Source organism: Heterodontus francisci, chromosome 15, assembly GCF_036365525.1.
Source record: "Heterodontus francisci isolate sHetFra1 chromosome 15, sHetFra1.hap1, whole genome shotgun sequence".
NCBI lineage: Eukaryota > Metazoa > Chordata > Chondrichthyes > Heterodontiformes > Heterodontidae > Heterodontus > Heterodontus francisci.
This window is the reverse complement of record NC_090385.1, coordinates 58,541,785-58,558,490: the sequence shown is the minus strand read 5'-3', so window position 1 is coordinate 58,558,490 and position 16,706 is coordinate 58,541,785. Positions and strand designations below refer to the sequence as shown.

The following is a 16,706-nucleotide window of genomic DNA, read 5'->3' as shown; positions in this document are numbered from 1 at the left end:
AGCCTTGGCAGCATACTGGATATATCTGTGCTATGGTGTAGCTTTTGCTTTCCTGTTGACCATTGCCCGTGTTGGTGGGTTGCAGTAAGGCTGGGCTCTTTTGATAGCTGTGTCCATAATGAATGCTCACCTGCTGTGAATAACTTTTCCCACGGTGATACTCTTTCTCAGGGAACTTTTATCACTGCTGATATTTGCAGTCTTTAATCAGTGTGTAATTTGCACACCAAATTTATGTCTCAAAACTGTGGATAGTTTAAACTGGAACTAGAAAATGAAGCTCTTTTTGTACACTTAATTCAAGAAATAGCCACTCTGTATCCACTCAGTAGTACGAGTCCTTACTTGCATGTATGTATGTAAGGTTGCCAATTCCTCTCTTTTCTCTTGAACGCATTGCATCCTGATGGGGTATGGTTTTCTGACACAGGTAGCCCCCTGGTAGCATGCTCAAGTAACCATTCTTTGTATGGTCACTTGCAGGGACCATCGCTGAGCTCATTCGCCCTCACTCAGTGTCTACATGGGTAACAGCAGCGATATCTCCATATTCATCAGGGTCAAAATCTAGTTAATGTCACTTTTAGTCCAGGGACACTGGGACTGTTGGAGCGTTATTACTGCCACCCCAGTTCATACCAACTAACTCAGCACAAATTGGGATCAAACCTGGGGTCTTCTTGGACCACGTGACTTTGTACTGCACCAGATGGTGTAATTTCTCAGTGTCAGTTTCATATTTAACTACAGACTGAAAGAATGCCACCTCCATCAGAATACATTTTCAGCCAGTGTGTAACTGCAGCTGATGACACCCTTGTTTCATTTACATAATTAGTGCTGTCAGTTTTCTGTAGTCAGCATTTAGTAACCAAATTAAATAAAGTATGGTTGTACTTTCTATCTTGGTGACTTGCCAGTTAATGGATTATTTTCTGAATTGATTGTAATTAATTATCACAGCCTGGTATTTTAAATGGGCTTGTTGCAGAATGACCATTGATGGACTTCAATTTGAAGCTGACTATGATGAAACTGAGGTGAACTTTAAAAGTTCCTTCCATTTGTTAGCCATTCATTGAGGTTGGCTTTATGGAAGTAAAATTTAGACTGACTCGTATGGAGTTTTCCTGCTGGATGATGCAGGGGAATGGGGGATTCAATTTTGACATTAAATGTTGTCAACCAGTTTCATAAAAGCACTGAAATTTTGTTATTGTTTACTGTTTATTGTATTGTAAATAACTATATATATTTTATCTGTTTTTATGTGGAAGAGCTGTGTGCTACAATTCACAAATATTGCAGCTGATCTGATCTCTAAACCCCACCAGAAGCAATTTGCATTTTTAAATTTACAATCCACCTTTTGTTTTACTGATGCTGATCTATTTTAAAATTGGCAGAGTTGACATTTTACACTTGAGTCTCCAAACAGCTAAGTTGCTTCAGTTGCAGGATGCTTTTAAACTATCTTTCAGTAATCGAAAATGGTTCCTGTAAGTGGATCTTTGTCTTCTATAATCTAGAAAAGGTACTTTTTCTGCCCTTTTATGGAGGTATATACCAAGGGACTAACAATTATAATCTCACTATATTTAAGCACCACATTATCAAATCCCAAATTAGTATAAATGGGTGGTTAATGGTCGGCACATACTCGGTGGGCCGAAGGGCCTGTTTCAGTGCTGTATCTCTAAATCTAAAATCTAAATCCCCACCTTCCCTCAATTCCTCTACCACCTACCTATACAAGGGACAATTTTACAATGGCCAATTTACCGATCAACCTGCAACTCTTTGGCTGTGGGAGGAAACCGGAGCACCCGGTGAAAACCCACGCGGTCACAGGGAGAACTTGCAAACTCCACACAGGCAGTACCCAGAATCGAACCCAGGTCGCTGGAGCTGCGAGGCTGTGGTGCTAACCACTGTGCCGCCCTTAGTATTAGTAATGATTAGTATATAGTAATAATTAGTATTAGTAATGGGTCACTTACCTTTACTAAGCACAACATCCATTTTTCTCTTTTACTGCCTCCTTGATTCATCCAAGTGGCAGACTATTGCTGCACTCTCCAGCTGTCTACACTCCCAACACCATTAGGACCTGCATGAGCTAAAATTTCCTCCAGTTTAATTGCAGCAAAACTGAAGTCACTATCTTCGGCTCTTGCCAATACTTGCGTGCCACTGGCTTTGACTTAATCAGCCTTCTTACCTACCGCTTCATGCTGAATCAGGCGATGTAAAACTGCAATGCAGGTCATAAAATTATCTGTAATGTCAAACAGCATTACTTCAGCTTGTAATAAATTATACAGCTCTTTAAATCTTCTGTTGCTTCAAGAATGAAGTGCAAAATAACACTTTTGCAGGTCCATGGAGCTCCCCTTGTTGCATGCAACAGTTAACAGCAGCTTTTATCCAAAAGGCACTCAGTGGAATTTCTGTTGATGCATTAGATATAGAAGGATCACTGGGCAGCTCAGTATTTTTAATGTCTGGTACATTTAATAAATGGATAACAATACAACTGCTTCTGGAAGGACCCCACAGATCAATTTCAACCATCACGGAAGTATTCTTCCTTTTTATAAAGTTTAATAAGTTGCTTAACTATTTCTACATCTGTTCTGACTTCAGCCTATTTTTGGAAATTTGTTTCTTGCTAAATAGTAACGTGGGGTTTTCGGCTGACAAGGTAATTTCACAGAAGCATGTTCACTTGTATTAACTTTGACACTGGTAGGACACGTATTAATGTGGATCCTTTCTACCATCTCACTGTAACACTTTGAAATTGAGGAATATTTGCCATTAATTTCTGTAGGGCTGCTCACGATTACCCACTGAGCCTCTGAACCTAAGGAGGCCAATTAGGACAATCCCTCCTGAAATTCAACCCCTTTATGCCCAAGCATATTTTAACCTTTTGGGTGGTTTACCTTGCTCAACTATTAAAACAAGGTATGTGGGCAAGGTATTTCATTGTTTTTGTAGCCATTTAGCACTAAGTATCTATTAGGTTGGTAAGCAACAAAGAAAGTGTTCCTATTTAGTGTGTGGAAGTATGCTGTACCAGAATTACTGTGCAGTTGTACAAACTGAAAACATCATGGTCTGGTTTATTTGCAGCTTTAACCAAAATAAATGGTCTTTGACTTCAAGTTGTGCAAATATGATGATTTTGATGGAATTTTGTTTGATAGAAATTCAACCAAAGTTCCCATTCTTATTGCTCTACAGTGATGTCTAATGCAATGTGTGTGTATCTGGACCATGGGTGAGGACAAGGTTGGGCATGGATTACTGACCTTCGCAGTTAACCTGCCAACGAGCACTGTCAAAAGTTCATGAATAATGGCCACTTGTGTGAGGTATTGGCGGATGGGCAGCATCTGTAGAACCGTACCTCACTGACTTGACTTAATTTATTGAAGAGATGAGAGGAGCAAATTGAAAAAGAACATTGGAGAGAGATTGTTTTATGTAGCACTATTTCTTTGAAACAAAAAAAATCTTTGCAGAACTCTGGTGCTGTACATGATTTTGGGTGCAAAGGAGTCCAGTTGGAGTGTGATCAGTGGAAGCAGTGGAGAGGTGTCCAACAGATAACCAAACATATCAACCAGATATGGAAAGAAGCTGCTAGAAAATGTGCACAGTGACCTAGGGGTGTCTATCAACAGATCATTGTCTTACCTAACACCTCATCTGAATTGAAGAAAGAAACAGCAGAACGCGAATAGTTTTAAACCAATGAATTAAAAATGTTTGTTTGTAAAGTTTTCAACTTTGTCCTATTTGCCTGTTCTTACAGTTAGGGTGGAAACTCCTCTGCAGCTTCTGATGCTACTTCTGCTGACTGGGTCAGCCAATAGCAAGTGACTTTAACACTGAGAAAGACCAATTGAAGCTGCCATTACTCGAGAGGCTTTTTAATTACAGGCCAGCTCTTAATCCAGTTTCATAGTTACCTGCACTATCTAACTAACCATTTCAGTGCAGACTCTGGGTACATGACTCTAAATATGATTGAATGAGTTGTATCTTTGTTATCCCTGCTCTGCAGAAAAGACTGGGAGTCACAGTGACCCTTTGAAAGGATTGCTCACGGATTGCAATTAATGTGCAGTGATAGGGATTATGTGTGCTTCTGGTTATTCTAATTACCTGATTGTCTTGGTACAAGTTGTGGTCTTACTAGTGCCATTTATTTCCAAAACATTTTTTTTTTTAAAGAGCACAACGAACTCTAACAAGTGACATCTAGAAAATAAAATGTCAGTATTTCAGTCATTTGATCAGAGCTGAAAAGCTAAAGATATCTCTTCTGGAGGGCAAAGACGAGGGCAGTGGGAAGAGGGGTCGACCTAACTGTAGTTGGATGATGAACATCACAGAGTGGTTGCAAATGAGTTGTAGTGGATGTGTGAGGATGGCACAAGATGGATGAGCATGACATACCATGACAGCAGATCTCCTGGTAGGAGTAGTTACAAGTAGCAGTACCTTTCTGTGACTACCAGCTGGAGCACTTTGATTAATAGACTAAGTGGCCATTGTGGGCTTTCCACTGCAGTAATTTAAATCACTGCAGTATTTGCACCAAGTTGAGCAAGTGATGTGCTGGACCACTTTTGTTCAGAAAGAAGGACGACTGACTTGCATTTGTGTAGTGACTTTCAGAACCTCAATGTTCCAAAGCGCTTTAAGCCAATGAAGTACTTTTGAATTGTGGTCACTTTTGTAATGTGGGGACTTACATAGAAAGTAAATGCAGAGAATAAGTGGCCAGTTTGCATTGCTAAAATAATTTCTGGATCAGCTGTTGTGTTAAGAGACTGCCTCACTTACATTATGGAATGCAGATAACGGAGAGTTTGCACAGCATGGTTGAGAACTGAATGAACTTTCGCCACCCCAATCCATCCTACCCTCTCGAAGCGTGAGAGAACTGAGTTTTCGGACATCCTGGGAATGAAACTGGTCAACTGCTGTAGAGTTGGGTTGAATTACATGATGCCAACCTGGTTATAGGATTTATACATAAATATGTATTGAGTATTGCTGAAAATAGAGACATGTTGTTGAAGATTTTCGTCTTGCACGCAGAACAATTTGCAAGAATACCAATGTAAGGGAAAACAACAACTTTATACTGTATGAGAAGAGAGTGCTGATTGGTTACCAAGTGAACTCTGACTGGTAGAGGCGTTGCCATGGAGAATGCACCAGTGAATGGCTGTCGCTTATTTTGTTTAGCTGAAACAGGTGCAATGTGTTTACATGTTCTTTCTGTCTGCAAAGAAAAGGGCCCTTTGTATTAATATATGTAGCTTCCAGTATGCGCAAGTGCACCACACTGCGAGCCCTACTGACAATCTTAAATTGGTTTTCAGCATAATTCTTGGCACACTGAGGATTATTTAGCAAAGGTTGTCCAATCACGGAATCACATCTAATGTTGGACACTGTTTTGAGTTTTGCAAGCACAGGCTGGTTGGGTACGGTCTGTACCTTGCCCATTGCAAACATTGTAAGGGACATGTTGTTTGAAAAGATCCGCCAGTCTTTGGGACTTGCGGCCTATATACCTAGCATCACACTGGCATTTAAATTCATATATCATGTTACTCATTTGTGTGATAGGCAGGTCGTCTTTTTAGCTTGACGGCAGCATCCTGTTAGTGGCGAACACTGCACTTGTTGCTACTGCATAGCAGCAGCGTGAAACAGCTAGCTTCACCTGTTGCTCAAATATTTGGGATACATTACCCTTCCAGGGTAATTTGAGGTTGTCTGGGCACTTTTCGGGGCCGAAAATGACAGTCTAAGGCCCATTCATACGTTTGCACGATATACAGCGAGAAATGATCTGATCAGAGTGGCCATTGTTTTCCCTTACATTGGTGGTATTGTGGATTGTTCTGATGAACAAGACAAAAAGCTTCGACAACATGTCTCTCTCTTTTCAGCAATACTCAAGTTCTGTACTACCAAATGGCTATAAATATGCATTGCTTCAAGGCAAAAATGTACCTTTTTCAACCCTATTTGCCCAGCAGTAATCTTAACATTTCAATCTTTTCTGTTCCATTACTTGAGAGTAGTAGTGATGCCAAAAGGTTAACATTTCTTTCAGTCCAATTTTTGGAGTCTCTTGTATGATTGAAGGGAATGGTACAAGTCAGTAATTTACACATTGTAATGTATCTGAACTATATTATAAATGGAAAGTTTCACATTTGAGTACATTTTAAAAATACATTTTCTTCTCTTTAACAGTCAGTTCAAGCTTCTGAATACGTGCGAATGGAAGCAGTCCCGATGTTGATAAATAATGTGAAAATGGAACCTTCTCCGCTGCTTAGTGATCTAAAAACAGATGCACCCGTGTTACTAAGCAACATTAAAATGGAACCGCCAGAGGAGCTACTTTCAAATGATGATAACCAGCCACAGACAGAACCTGTTGATTTGTCCTTAAACAAATCTAGGACCTCACCCATAACACCATTGGTTTCATCTTCGCTTCCAGTTATAACAGCAATCTCTTCATGCTCTTCTTCGGACTTAACATCTGGGGGACCAGTCAATGTTACTTCAGCCATCCCAGCAGTATTATCACCAGGCTCTATCTTGGCCTCGTCTCAGGGGGTTGGAGGACAGCAGATCCTGCACGTTATACACACTGTGCCATCAATCAATTTACCCAGCAAAATGGGAAACCTCCAGCACATACCTGTGGTTGTCCAGTCATTGCCCGTGGTATACACAAGAGTGCAACCGGATGGTGTATCATCATCAATCACTGTCCCCCTTATAGGGGACGATGGCAAAAGTGAAGGCGCAGGTGAGGAATATGATTAGAAATAGTGTGATTTTTCTGAAACAACGTTTTTCTCTATATCTTTTCACTGAGTGACTATATTGATTTAGCAATTAGTTATTTTTCCATGTGCCAAGCCATATGACCCTGCTGTGATTAGCTACCAGTCAGCTGGATATTTAGGTAATACCAACACATGATAGTTTTTTTTTAGATAAAACTGGAACTTCAAGTTGCTGTGTGCATTTAAGACATTTTGGAAATTAATCCATTCAATCTATGGGAAACCATTCCATTTGTGGAAATTATTGGCCTGTATTTGTGGTATTTTACTGCAGAACACCCACTTCGGGAAAAGTGGTAGAACAGTTATTCGTCATTTTTGTTACCATGACTGTCAAACAATGCAGAGAGGTTGGTGCATTGACACTTTTGTTTGCTGAATATTCTGTGAAGTATATTGTGCCCTTTTAAGCCTGACATCCAATATAAGCCTTTCGTTGCACTTTATGTTCAATTCATTGTGTAAAGTTTTTTACAATATTTTACATTAAACTTCACAGCTAATGACATTTAGCAAAACAAATTGCATTATATTAGCCCTACAGTATATTTTTTAATAACGGTATAGAAATATTTATCCTCCATTTTTGCCGTAGTTGCCTGACCTGTACTAGTTATTGGTGTAGATGTATCCATTATACAGCCTGTGCAGTTGTGTGCTTGAGAAAGCAATTTATTTCTACAAAATATTAAGATGGATCTTTAAACTGTGATAGTTTTTGTGTAATGCTGTGAAAGAAAATGGTTTCCCTCTGATCACCAGTCAATAACAAATTAGCATTGCATCCCTGACGGCTCAGCAGATTTGTTCAGTGAACAATGGAGCCAAATAGACCGAGAAGGTCCCAGATTCAAATCCAAGCAAATTTCAGCAGCTGTGCTGGTAAGTTGGTATGATTCGTTTCCATGTCTAGGGTTAGAGAAAGGAAAAATTGGTCAGCGTTCCAGTCTGGTGAGACAGGATCTGTCTTGGCAATAGTTGAATATCCTGCTTGATTCTCTTTGTCAAGATGTACCCATGAAGAATTTAATCTCACCTTTAAGAAATCTGGAAATATAAAGCCTGAATCACTAAGAGTGACTTTGAAGCTATTGGATTGTTGGGGAAAAAACACAAGTTCAGTAATTTCCTTTAAGAAAGACCTGCATTTAAGGAAAGACTTGCATTTATATAGCGCCTTTCACAACCTCAGGACATCTGAAAGAGCTTTACAGCCAATGAAGTACTTTTGAAGTGTAGTCAATTGTTGTAATGAAGGAAATGTGGCAGCCAATTTACGCACAGAAAGTTCCCACAGATAGCAGTGTGCTAATCTGTTTTTTGCAATGTTGATTTGAGGGATAAATATTGGCTAAGACACTGGAGATAATTCCCCAGCTCCTCTTCGACATAGTGCCATGGGATCATTTATCCCCACCTGAGAGAGCTGACGGGGCTTTGGTTTAATTTGTCTTCTGAAAGACAGCACCTCTGATAATGCAGCACCATGTTGGAGTGTCAGCCTCGATTTTCTGGGAATGGGACTTGAACCCATGACCTTCTGACTCTGGCAAGAGGGTTACCATTTGAGCCATGGCTGGAATTAAGTTCGGAAAACTGTCATCCTTGCACAGTCTGGTCTTGTATATGACTCCAGTCCCATGCCATGTGTTTAACTCTGAAGTGAGCTAGCAAGCCACTCAGTTGTATCAAAACCAGCTACAAGTAGTTCAAGAAAAAGGCCCACCACCATCTTCAGTGCAGCTGGGGTTTAAAAAATACAGACGTCCGAAGAATGAATAATAAAAATAATTGGCCGTGGTGCCAGTTGTCATCTGTCTCTTGTGGAACTTTACCCCAGTAAGGAGTTGATGCATTCGAGGAGGGAGGGGAGAAAGTTGATGAATTTGCAAAACTCAATCATTTTCTGTAATATGCACCAGTTTCAACTAACTAATTTGCTTTAGCCATTACTCGGTGCCAAGTCTAGAAAGCCATCCTCTAGTAACATTCTGCTGACTACACCCAATAACTTATAACCTGGTTGTTAATAGTGATCATTAACAAATTGCTGAGGCCTAGGGTTTCTGTTTTCTACGATCTTCAGCCTAATTATTCAAGATGTGACCATTGGCTCCCTGAAATTGTGAACTTGCCAAGCCAAATGTTTAATAGTTATTCCAATTTTAGGTGCCACAGGAGCCAAATTATAGTTTTGATTTCGACTTTGCCCCAGTCTAAGTTCATCTGCTGCTGAATCCCTCATTCATGCCTTGGTTACTTCTAGACTTGACTATTCCAATGCACTCCTGGCTGGTCTCTCACGTTCTACCCTCCGGAAACTTGAGGTCGTCCAAAACTCTGCTGCCCATGTCTTAACTTGCACTATGCCCTGTTCATCATCAGTCAACCCTATGCGTGCTGACCTATATTGGCTCCTTGTTGAGCAACATCTTTATTTCAAAATTCTCATCCTTGTTTTGAAATCCCTCTGTGGCCTCGCCCCTCTATGTAATTTCCTCCAGCCCCACAGTCCTTATATATCTGTGCTGCTCTAATTCTGGCTTCTTGAGCATCCTCGATTTTAATTGCTCTGCCATTGGTGGCCACGTCTTCAATTGCCAAGGCCCTAAGCTCTGGAATTCCCTCCCTACACCACCTCTCTACCTCACTTTCTTCCTTTAAGACACTCCTTAAATTCTACCTATTGACCAAGCTTTTAGTCATCTGACCTTATGTCTCCTTCTGTGGCAGGGTGTTATATTTTGTGTTATAATACTCCTGTAAATTGCTTTGGGATGTTTTGTTACACTCCAGTGCAGTACTGACAGAGTGCTGCACTGTCGAAGATGCAGATGAGATGTTAAACCTGCTCTGATGGATGTAAAAGATCCCATGGCACTATTTTGAAGAAGAGTAGGGGAGTTATCCCCGGTGTCCTGGCCAATATTTTCCTTCAATCAACATCAGAAAAACAAATTATTAGGTGATTATCACATTGCTGTTCGTGGGAGTCTGCTCTGCGCAAATTTGGCTGCTGCGTTTCCTGCATTACATCAGCGACTACAGTTCAACAAAGTATACTTCGTTGGCTGTAAAGCGCTTTGAGTTGTCCAGTCGTCATGAAAAGCTCTATATAAATGCAAGTTTTTCTTTTTAAAGGCAGTATGTAAATGTAAGTTGTTTTATGAACAGCAAAAAGATACTGGGGAACAGTATTTTTATAATGCTCATTCAAAAATTGCATGTGTTTCATGCTGTGATCTTCATATTTTCCCTTCCTCATTTGGTTTTTTCCTCTTGCTGGATGCTCTCTGACACATCAGCTAAGAGCAGATGGCTTGATCCTAGACCACTAGAAGGTAGAGCAGCTCAGTGAAATTCGGTATCTGATTAATTTGTGCATGGAGTCACGTATAGAGCATGAGAGTCCCATGCAGAGCATCATAGGCCTATAAGTGTCAGAGCCAAAGGTTCTACTTGTATTGGAGACCAAAATGGCAATTCTGTTAAGTTTTGTCTGCAGATTTGCAGATGTAAGAGTATTTTCTTTTTCATAACCAGAGTGTTTTCAGGAGAAGAGTAAGGCTAATGGACACTTGTTGGAGAATAAGATGGAATGATCTAAACACATGCAGCAGGAGGAAGTGCAGAAACCTGATCAGAGTGTGATGGAATAATTTTGTCAAAGCCCTGTGTTTGAAATACAAGATTTCATTCTCCTTTTGAGAGTCCAGCTTGCTTGTCAATATATCTTTCTTTTTACAGACTACTTTTTTCAGAAATTCATATTGTAATTATTGTAAATGTAGTAATTTTACAAAGCTTTGTAGCCATTTTTAAAATAATGCACCTTCATTTCTATTTCAAGATGTTTTTGAGTTGTAATTGTTGGGAGTTATTCCTACTTTCAAACTACAATGTACTTAAATATGGGTGGGTGTGTGCCTTATGGTGGTGGTAGGTACAGCTGCAGTGTGCGAGGGAATGTGTTATAATTATAGTTTAGTCAGTTACTATAAAACTTTAGTTCATTTAAAAAAAAAATTCAACTTTATATTTTGGGCTGAAACAACTATGCACTACACCGTACTGATACACACCATTGATTTCCCATACTCGTTTCCCCTATCCCAATGGGCCAAATGTCCTCTAATGCTTAGCCCCCACCCTAGCCTTGAACTCCCATCTTTCTCTAGTTTCTCGCCTATCTCCCCTCATGCCCTCTCCAAGCTCATCTTGTCTACGAGACCCACCTCCTGCTCCCTTGACCCTATTCACACTAAATTGCTGACCACCCAACTTCCCCCTCCTGGTCCCCATGTTAGCTGATATTGTTTATGGTTCTCTCTCCTTGGGTACAGTCCCCCTCTCCTGCAAATCTGTGGTCTTCATCCTTCAAAAAAAAACCCTTGCCCCCCCCCCCCACCCCCCCCAACCATTCTTAGAAACTAGCATCCCATCTCCAATCTCCCTTTCCTCTCAAGTCCTTGAACATGTTGTCGCCTCCCAAATCCATGCTCATCTTTCCCAGAACTCCATGTTTGAAACCCTTCAACTCGGTTTCCACCCCTGCCACACTACCGAAATGGCTCTTTGCAAAGTCAAAAATGACATCCTATGTGACTGTGACAAAGGCAAACTATCCCTCCGGTCTGCAACCTTTGATATGGTTAACCACACCATCCTCCTCCAGTGCCTCTCCACTGTTGTCCAGCTGTGTGCTACTGCATTTGCCTGTTTCCATTCTTATTCCTCTAATCATAGCCAGAGAATCACTTGCAATGGCTTCTCTTGCCACTCCCACACCATTATCTCTAGTGTCCTCCAAGGATCTATCCTTGGCCTCCTCATTTCTCATCTATATGCTGCCGCTCGGCTACATCATCCGAAAAAAGTCAGTTTCCACATGTACACTGACAACACCCAGTGCTACCTCATCATTTACCTCTCTCAACTCCTCCACTGTCTTTAAATTGTCAAGCTGCTTATCCGACATCCATACTGAAATTTCCTCCAACTGAGTATTGGGAACATTGAAGCCATTGCCTTTGCTCCCCTCCACAAACTCTGTTCCCTAGCTCCCAACTCCGTTCCTCTCCCTGGCAACTGTCTGAGACTAAACAAGACTTTTCACAACCTTGGTATCTTGTTTGACACAGAGATGAGCTTCCAGCTGCATAGCCGCTCCATCACTAAGACCACATATTTCCAGCTCCATTATATCTGACTGCACCCGTGTCTTAGTTCACCTGCTGCTGAAGCCCTTATCTGTGCTTTTATTATCCCTAGACTTGATTATTCCTGGCTGGCCTCCCATGTTTGACCCAAACTCTGCTGCCCGTGTCCTGACTTGCACCCAATTTGTATCCTAATTTGCCTCCAGTCCCATTCACCCAGCACCTCTGTACTCACTGATCTATATTGGCTGTCAATTAAGCAATGCCTCCATTTTAAAATTCTCATTCTTGTTTTCACATCTCCTCCAGCCTCATAACCCTCCAAGATATCTATATTCCTTTAATTGTGGCCCATGAGCATCCCCAATTTTAATTGGTCCACTATTGGTGGCTATGCCTTTAGCTGCCTAGGCTCTAAGCTCTGAAATTCCCTCTGTAAAGCTCTCCTCCACTCTACTGCTCTTTCCTCCTTTTAAGATGCTCCTTAAAACCTACCTTTTTGACCAAGCTTTTGGTCATCTGCCAGAATATCTTTTTATGCGTCTGTCAAATTTTGTTTTATAATGCTTGACTATATAAATTCATAAATGTATAAATACAGGTTGTTGTTGAAGGTCTATTTACTGATTACACAGTTGGTCTTAATACCCCTGGATCAGAGTGGGGAAAGAGAAAAGGGTATCTGCTCCTAATTGCTAGTTAGGGATGTGTCGGCTTTGGCTTAGTGGCAGCATTCTTGCCTCCGAGTCAGAAGGTCATGGGTTCAAATCCCAGTTCTGAGATGAGACATGAGCACATAATCTAGGCTGATATTCTAGTGCTATACTCAGGCAGTGCTGCCTTTTGGATAAGACATTAAACCAAGGCGCCATCTGTCTGCTCAGGTGGGTGTAAAAGACACATGGTGCTGTTCAAGGAAGAGCAGTTCTCCTAATGTCCTGGCCACTGTTTCTTCCTCAACCCTGTCTTTGTGGGCACTTGCTGTGTGCAAGTTGGCTGCCATGTTTGTTGACGTTACAAAACTGACTACTGTTCAAAAATTCTTCATTGGCTGTGGTGCTTGGGATGTCCTGAGGCCCTCTTAGTGTTGAGGCTGCTCACACTTGGGTCAAGAGTTTCCACTTTGGGTGCAATTGGTGACCTGGACACAAATTGCACTAGTTTTAAGCAATTTCTTTTTTGGTTGAAGCTTTGGCTCACGCTCACTTGCATATCGCGGAACGTAAAAACTTCCATGACGCAGGCAGTTATGTACAATTTACAATTTTTAAAAATTTGTTTAAAGAATGTTCCTTGATATATTTAAGTGTGGTTATTAATACCACAGAAAATGGGTTTTCCACAAAAAAGTAAGCATTTTTATTCAGAGTCTGCCATCTGAGAGTAACTGGATTTTAAGTAACTGAAAACAACTTAAAAAAAAATGTGAACCATTCACATTAGTGTACAGTAGTCAGTTTCTTAAATTAAAAATTTTATCATATATAAAAGCTTTTAAAAGGTACCTATTAACCTCTTTGCTCCGAAAAAAGCTTAATTTTAAGAGCCTGCTTGAAGGCCTGCAAAAGGGTGCAGTTAGTGGAAACGCCCAATTGTGATGAATTTGATCTGGGATGTCGCCACTGTTGTGGGTGAGACTGGCTTCTAGCATGATATTTTTGAAACACATGCAAAGGATTGTGGAAATTTGATTTGCCTTCATGTAATTTACACTTGAAAATCCTTGATCTTTGTTTTGTGCTGGTTTAGTGGATTTTGGGTGAATTGCACTGAAAAACAAGTGGAAATTCCAGCCCTTGGTGTCTAGTCTCACAAGAAGAATAATCACCTAAGATACTGAGGTTAACGAGTAAATATGGACGTTAGGCTCGTAATGCTGATACCTGTTTAAAATGAGTAGCTATAGGGTGATGCAGCTGGCAAAACCAGAGCTACACTGTATAGCTATGATTGCACTTTAATAAAGTACCCATGAGATGCAACAGGCCACCTCATCACTTATTAAACCTGATTTTACAATGGATTGGAGTTGTATTTCACCCAGTGCATAGTTATGGAAGAGTGAAATAATCTTCTGTTGTACTGCTATTTCCATGTTGATGTGCATCCTAAACCACGTTGCACTGATGCACAGTTCGCATTATAACTGTAATCTTACACCAGAATCAGTCTGTACTTTTAGGAGAGGACGGTAAAAGGTTGAAGGGAAGTGAAAATTTTTGGAGGTGCAGGAAGGAAGAGTAGGAAACGCAGATCTCTGTTTTGAAGAACTGAATGTGCTTTAACTTTTAGCCTAAAGGACAACTTTTAAACTAAAAATATCTGGTATCACTGACCAAATTCCACTCCCATAACATTGCCCATCTCTGCCCTTGCCTCAGCTCATCTGCTGTTGAAACCCTCATCCATGCCTTTGTTACCTCCAGACTCAGCTACTCCAGTATTCCCCTGGACAGCCTCCCGTTTTCCACCCCCTCAACAAGCTCATCCAAAACTCTGCTACTTGTAGCCTAACTCGCACCAAGTCCCGATCACTATTCATCCCTCTGCTTGCTAACCTACACTGACTCCCAGTCTGACAACACCTGGATTTTAAAAATCTTCATATTTGTTTTCAGATCCCTTTGTGGCCTCGCCCCTTTTAAGCTTGACACAGGGGCTAGCGTCATGGTGCTGTCTGACCATGAGCCTTGGGTGAAGAGATATTACCTGTAACCGACAGATATACAGTTGCATGGTCCAAACGGGACACAACTGTGAGTGATAGGCAAACTCCAAGCAACTTTTCAGCATAAAGAAAGACAACTGGTGAAGATCTTGTACATCTTACACGTTAAAAGTTTTCTTTACTGAACAGGAATGCAGGCTTGGAACTGCAATTGATTGAAAAGGTAGCCGAGGTCAAGCAAACAAAGGTAAAAAAATTCCTTCCAGTCAGCCGATGTGTTATTAAGGGCAACAGTAGATCATCCATCACCAGAACAGCGCAAACCGCTGTTGACTACCCAATTTCCAACTTGGAAGGCTAGGCATGGATTTATTCATGTTTGGTGGGAAGTCATATATCATCATTATCGACCACTTTTCCAGGTGGATAGAAGTCAGACAATTACATTCTACAACCACCGAGGTAGTTATCAAATCCTTACAGATATCTGTGCGACAGTTGGGATTCCGGATGAAATATTATCCAACAACGGACCACAGTTGGCGAATGAATGATTGATTGATCTACCCAATTTGCTGTGAAGATGGGCTTTCAGCATTTTATGAGCACGCCGAGGTATCCACAGTCCAATGGCGAAGCAGAACAAAGTGTGAGAACCATAAAATCTTCACTCAAGAAAAATGAAGGTCTTCCTATCTCACTCCTAGTTTATCGTTCAACGCCACTGTTGTGCAGATTATCACCAGCCAAATTACTAACGGGAAGGAAGTTAAGAACACAGCTTCCTGTATTGTCTCAACAATTAATGCTTGGATTGAAGACTCAAGACTAGGAGAAAGTTCTAGAAAGAGAAAACCCGGAAGTACAATAGGCGATTTCGAGTGAGTAGCTTGCCCAAATTAAACAGTGGTCAAAAAGTTTGGATACGTGACCTGGAATGAGAAGGTACAGTAATCAATAAACATGAGGACTATCAGCGATTTTATGTTATACGAATGAATGAAGGAACATACGAAGGAATCAGAGGAATATCATTCCTATTCCGCAAAAGCAACAGCCAGTAATCCGCCTGCAAGATCCAGATGGAGAGGGACAAATCCAAACCGAAAAGAATACTGCAACCTGTAAAATGAAAACCAAGTCAGCAACCCAGACTTCCTATGAAGACTGCTGATCGTCCCAGACAGATTGTAACCAAATCGGCGAGAGTTGTCTGAAGCTGCTAAGTCAGAAACTTGGGGGTGTGGGGTGGGGCAAGGGAGTGAGAATAGTAGAAAAGTCAAATGTATATGTCTTTGGAAAAATGCTGGGTAAGGACTTGGGGGGGGAGGGGTGGGGGTGGGTGGTGGTGGTGTGGTGGGGATGTATAAGGATGTAAAGGGTTAATACCAAAGACAGTGAGAGAGGCCCCTCTCACTGTGCGAGTGATGATATAAGTCACATGAGATCGGCTTGAGAAGAAGAAAATATCGCAACACAGAAGGTGCTAGCTGAGGTGGCTTGTGGAGAGTGTATACAGTGCTTCTATAATTTTTGTTAAGTATTTTTTTGAGGACTCATGTATTTTTGAATTATGGACATTGATTTATTTGGGAAAACTGAAAAGGATTCCAGGGATTTTTTTTTCACTGGGGTCATTGGAAGAGCTTTTGAACTCTGTTTTATCACAACCCTTACTGGAAGTCACTTGTCTTCAGATAAGTACCCAGCAGGGGTTTTTTGACCTGGGGAAGATGTTTACAGAGAAGTGTCAGGTCAAGATTTATAGGGGTCATGAGGCTTGACTCTTGAGATATTGTTTTGATTTTACCTCGGACAGTCAGTTGGGGTATGGACTATGTTTTGAAAGAATCAGCCTGCCACGGTCAAAACCCCAGCTCAGCTTTTTCCATCTCTTTGAAAAGCCTACCAGTTTTTCCATCTCTTTGAGAAGCGAGTGTAAGAAATAGAGAAATTGATATTGCGTTCCTCCTGAAAGGC

General features: G+C 41.0%; 1 protein-coding gene and 1 long non-coding RNA gene across 8 annotated transcripts in view; one reads left to right on the top strand and one right to left on the bottom strand.

Moving 5' to 3' along the window:
• LOC137377676 (Krueppel-like factor 12) overlaps window positions 1–16,706 on the top strand; it is a 206,511-nt gene that overhangs the window by 149,536 nt on the left and 40,269 nt on the right. For all 7 annotated transcript variants that reach the window (XR_010976459.1, XM_068047590.1, XM_068047589.1 and 4 more), the window contains one exon: window positions 6,292–6,859. Coding sequence is in view for 6 of the 7 variants with exons in the window: in XM_068047590.1 (XP_067903691.1) it covers window positions 6,292–6,859 (568 nt within the window). In the remaining variant the exon portion in view is untranslated. The remainder of the gene's footprint in view (window positions 1–6,291; window positions 6,860–16,706) is intronic.
• The window catches only part of LOC137377677 (uncharacterized), a 51,872-nt gene that overhangs the window by 26,709 nt on the left and 8,457 nt on the right, over window positions 1–16,706 (bottom strand). The gene's annotated exons all lie outside the window — the stretch shown is intronic.